Source organism: Drosophila miranda, chromosome XR, assembly GCF_003369915.1.
Source record: "Drosophila miranda strain MSH22 chromosome XR, D.miranda_PacBio2.1, whole genome shotgun sequence".
Classification (NCBI taxonomy): domain Eukaryota; kingdom Metazoa; phylum Arthropoda; class Insecta; order Diptera; family Drosophilidae; genus Drosophila; species Drosophila miranda.
In genome coordinates, this window is record NC_046674.1 from 32764015 (window position 1) to 32768454 (window position 4440).

The 4440-nt window shown below is 39.4% G+C and overlaps 2 protein-coding genes across 5 annotated transcripts; one reads left to right on the plus strand and one right to left on the minus strand.

The window, feature by feature from the left end:
- Positions 1-5: 5 nt before the first annotated feature.
- On the minus strand, positions 6-1111 carry LOC117186231 (protein stunted). Of its 2 annotated transcripts, XM_033386674.1 has the most exons (4): positions 983-1111; positions 739-869; positions 441-484; positions 6-160 (listed from the first exon to the last, which is right to left on the minus strand). In XM_033386674.1, the coding sequence occupies exons 1-3, from the start codon at positions 1012-1014 to the stop codon at positions 471-473; spliced, it is 177 nt and encodes a 58-aa protein (XP_033242565.1). In that variant the 5' UTR covers positions 1015-1111; the 3' UTR covers positions 6-160; positions 441-470. The 2 variants fall into 2 exon arrangements, with proteins under 2 accessions (XP_033242565.1, XP_033242563.1); XM_033386672.1 differs by lacking the exon at positions 441-484.
- A 364-nt stretch (positions 1112-1475) lies between these two features.
- LOC117186229 (glycosyltransferase-like domain-containing protein 1-like) lies at positions 1476-3444 on the plus strand. 3 transcript variants are annotated; one of them, XM_033386667.1, is made up of 4 exons: positions 1476-1577; positions 1675-1781; positions 1840-2122; positions 2194-3444. In XM_033386667.1, the coding sequence occupies exons 2-4, from the start codon at positions 1697-1699 to the stop codon at positions 2945-2947; spliced, it is 1122 nt and encodes a 373-aa protein (XP_033242558.1). In that variant the 5' UTR covers positions 1476-1577; positions 1675-1696; the 3' UTR covers positions 2948-3444. The 3 variants fall into 3 exon arrangements, with proteins under 3 accessions (XP_033242558.1, XP_033242559.1, XP_033242557.1); XM_033386668.1 differs by having other exon boundaries at positions 1542-1605; XM_033386666.1 differs by having other exon boundaries at positions 1557-1781.
- Positions 3445-4440: the final 996 nt, after the last annotated feature.

Sequence of the window (4440 nt, forward strand, 5' to 3'; positions counted from 1 at the left end):
CATCGTTTTTTTTTTTAATAGTTTAATTCAACACATTCGGTTTGATGTAATTTTTAAAATTGAATTATGGAATCCCAACGGCTCTCACAATCGGTACTTCCAGATAATATCGTCTCTGAAGACCAGACAAGCGTCTAGGATTCCGACTGGGTTTGGCGCGCTGTACGAAAAGAAAAACTAAGTTAAAGCATTATAAACAGAAAAATGTCATATTTATTAGCAGTTAGCTAATCTCTTGTATGGTTAGATCACAGTTCCATCCGTTAAATGGGTAGGGATTTTGTTACTTTAATTATTAATGCTGGCCACTCAAAAACAATATGGTAAGGTATTTTAAATTTCGAAGTTAACACATTGCGTTTGAATTTTGGTGTTAGTAAGATGGTTTACAAATTAAACAAGAATACAATATATGTATATGGGTTTCAGGGTTGACTCACACCTGTTTCGAGAGCCAAAATTGTTCGAACTTAAGCCTTTTCGTCTGTAATAATATATAAAAATACAACAAAATGTGTCAGATCGAAACGAAATCACCATGACGTTTGATTGACTGCCCTTCTGATATAACGCGTCTATTGGGGCGATCTTCGGGACGAACACTTATTCACAGACCCTAGCAAAAGCGACTTTTGCTGAATATATTTACATTATGTAATGTATGTATTCTAATAGCCGTTTTAGACGGTCCGATGAAAATCTGAAATCTTACAGCCGAGAATAAGGTAGAATACTTACGAGCTGGCCTACCGTTGGCCCATGGAGTAAATTTCACATGGCTTGCATTACGCTTGGCAGCATCTGTACGCAGCTCCGTGCGCAAGGCTTCACGCAGAACTCGGGCTGCAATGTTCGAGTATTGGATGTAGCTGCAATTGGAAAAATATCAAATAATTACGTAATATTTATAATTTTTATATAATGCATTATAGCCGCAACTGAAAAGCATCTGCATTGTAGCGTGCAACTTAAAAATCCTTACGTAATTCCAGCAGCTCTCCAGGCGTTGGTCATTTTGATCAAGTTTGTATGTAAGATTTTTCTCTTGAAGAAAAATTTTTAGCTGTTTAGAGCGTGCGACTGGTAGACTTGGAATATGCTCGATAAATAACTATCGATACAATTAATACACTCAACGACGAGTTTCTTTTATCACGAAGCGATTTGAAATTTAAATGATATTGACGGTATTCCTGCCACAGCAGGAAATCGTGGAATTCAGATGTACAGTAAATTGATTTCAAATTTAAACGAAAGCAAGCTCGTTAACTATGGCCGCTTATCGCGCGAAAAAATACATAGAGACGTTGCTCACTGGAGACATCGTTATTTCGACGGCAGACCATGAGTTCTACGGCATGTCTATGCTAGAAGCTACATACCTCGGTCACACTGAATGCTTTTAAATTAGTGTATTATATCTGGGTCTCACAGCCTTTAATTGAGGTGTAGTGGAATGCGACCACCAAATTGTTTAAACAAAACATCGATTTTTATTGCGACATGGAAACCATCGATAACTCGATATTTTCTCATCACTAACATATGTATAAACAACTAAATAGAAACAACAATACGTATGTACATATCTAAATTAAATTTTAAGTATGTAAATCGTAAATGTGCCGGCGAATAGTTAACCCCACATATTTTTAAATTTGCGCGCTTTTGTAGTTGTGCCGACTGCTGAAGAGGCATGTCTTCTGTCAAGCCGCAGATATTAATTATAGAGCCATTCTATGGCGGAAGCCATAAGCAGCTAATAGATACTTTGATCGAGAGTAAGTCTTATAGATTTATCTAACAGCCTTTATCTGATATTTATCATAACCCCCGCAGGCCTGAATCTAACCGACTATGAGCTTTTCAGTCTGCCAGCAAATAAGTGGCACTGGCGAGCCCGCACCTCTGCACTTTACTTTTCACAGCTAATTCCGCCTGAGCACAATTACAAAGTACTCTTCACGAGCTCAGTTCTTAGTTTGGCTGAGCTAATAGGTGTACGTCCCGACTTAGTCACATGTCGAAAAATTGTCTACTTTCACGAAAACCAGCTTGTATATCCAGTGCGTGAGGTGAAGAAACGCGATTGTCAGTACGGATTAAACGAGATACTCTCTTGGTAAATTTATTGGGGCTACGTATGTATGTAATACATTAATACAGTAATTATAACTATATTTCAATTTTCAGTTTTGCCGCAGACATCGTGCTCTTCAATTCAAACTTCAATCGCAATTCATTCCTGGACAACGTGCAGCCCTTTCTTAATATTCAGCCTGATTTCAAGTTAAAGCACATTCGCGAGAAAATAGAAAAAAAATGTGAGGTGCTGTACTTCCCCATTAAATTTCATGCGTTCCCCAATAAGCGTCGCATCGTGAATGTAGAAGTTGATGTTGATGTTGCTAACCTGGAGCAAGAGTGCTTGCATTTGATTTGGCCCCATCGTTGGGAGCACGACAAAAACCCAACTCTGTTGGTTGAAGTGCTACTCGAGTTAAACAAGCGGCAGGTAAACTTCAAGGTTACCATCTGTGGCGAGAAGTTCCCGAAAGTGCCAGAAGCCTTTGAGGGAATACAAGAAAAGCTGGGCGCCAAGCTCGTTAACTATGGCCGCTTATCGCGCGAAAAATACATAAAGACGTTGCTCACTGGAGACATCGTTATTTCGACGGCAGACCATGAGTTCTACGGCGTGTCTATGCTAGAAGCTACATACTGCGGTTGTTACCCTATTGCCCCTAATAAGCTGGTATACCCAGAAATCTATCCCAAGGTAAACCTGTACAACACGCCTAACTCTCTGATAAAAATGCTTTACAATTGGTGTCGATATCCGGGACCTTTCCGTAGGAACCGAGATAAATTCTTCCAGTCCTTCTCGTTTGATCAGTACTCTGCAAAGCACTTAGTGCCCCGGTATCTCGATAAAATGGGGACTTAGATTTTTAGCTTTTGATTTAAATCATAGTATAGAGAAAGCTAAATGAAAGGATCGAATCTATTACATACACATGTTATTTAAAAGTTGGTAGATCTATATTAATAGATATGTAATGCGTAATCCAAATTGACACCGATTGAAAATTGATTTTTCAAAAGAGCGATTAGAGTATAATTATGTATTACTGCGGCTACCTATCATGAAGCTTAAGTTGTTATACACATCCTACAGTGTAAAAATCTTGCTGGATGTTTATATGTAATGACTGCAACTTTCAAGTGGCGATGCAATTACTGCACCATCAAGTGGCCCGTGTGAAACCAGCAGAAGGCTGTTGCGCGCGGATCTCAGGCAAAACGCAGCCCTCGAGCGCGAAAATGCAGGAAAGAAAGCTTTTAGACTAATATGCGAGGAAAATTAAAACTAAACTTACTAAAAGAACTAAGCATGCATTCAAAATACAAAAACAAGTAAAATTGCTAATTACGAGAAAGGTATGTGAGTATTAGTAATTTAATAAGGAGAGGGAATTGGTGGTGGATATAATCTTGTAGAGGGAATATCCGAGCATAAGACCCTAAACGGCTCATACAAGAAATAATTCGATCTACAAAACGGAAGGGTCAACGATAAATAGTTTCTAGTGGATCTAGTAGGAATTTTGAAGTTTATTCGGCTCAACAAGTAAGAGCTATCTACATCACCCTCGATCAAGTTGTGCACAAAAATCACACCAAGCTTTTTTCTACGATTAAGGATGGAAGGTCTATTAAAAACATTCTACTTGGGTAAGATGAAAAAAGATTTTCTGGACTGATTCAATACGGTCTTGGTGTACTTTGTACTGAGGGCATCATACACTATAGCCGCACTCTAAGAACGGACGAAGAAGCGAGGTATAGAGAGTCTTTGTTATATAGGGGTCGTAAAATCCCTTTGACCACCTCTTTATAAACCCAAGCACGCCCTTTGCCTTATTTAGCATGGTAGAAATGTGTTCAGAGAGCCTTAGCTTAGCGTCTAATATAACACAAAGATCATCCACCAGCGTAATTCTCTCAAGAGAACCACCGCATAGGGTATAGTGAGCCAAAAAGGGGCTAGAACGATGAAATGTCATTACTTTCCATTTTGAGGCATTAAGGTGTAACAAGTTTGCATAACACCATGACTGAAAGCTATTTAAATCGCATTGCAAGCGAGAATTAAATGAAATTTCCTTATACTGGACAGAGAGTTTAATATCATCCGCATACATGAGTACCCAAGAGAATATTAATACCAAAGGCAAGTAATTACTGCGTATGAGGAGATGAAGGCTAAAGCTCAATAAAAAGCGGCCCGTAAAATCCAGAGCCGACTACAAGGTATGGCAGACATCTCCCAGGAGGAGAATGTCAAGCAAGCCTGAGCCGAGCAGCGGCCCCGCGAGCCTAAGAGTGCAGCCCCTCCACTGAAAGTGGCCAAGAAACAACTGGAAGCGATGTGGGAGG

Excerpts from the sequence above, each read along its gene's own strand:
- LOC117186231 (XM_033386672.1), bottom strand. The coding sequence starts at position 1,014 with ATGACCAACGCCTGGAGAGCTGCTGGAATTAC. Across the intron at positions 870-982 it reads TGGAGAGCTGCTGGAATTAC|CTACATCCAATACTCGAACA; the intron begins GTAAGGATTTTT and ends TTCCAATTGCAG. Across the intron at positions 161-738 it reads GGCCAACGGTAGGCCAGCTC|CGCGCCAAACCCAGTCGGAA; the intron begins GTAAGTATTCTA and ends CTTTTCGTACAG.
- LOC117186229 (XM_033386667.1), top strand. The coding sequence starts at position 1,697 with ATGTCTTCTGTCAAGCCGCAGATATTAATTATAGAGCCATTCTATGGC. Across the intron at positions 1,782-1,839 it reads AATAGATACTTTGATCGAGA|GCCTGAATCTAACCGACTAT; the intron begins GTAAGTCTTATA and ends TAACCCCCGCAG. Across the intron at positions 2,123-2,193 it reads TTAAACGAGATACTCTCTTG|TTTTGCCGCAGACATCGTGC; the intron begins GTAAATTTATTG and ends TTCAATTTTCAG.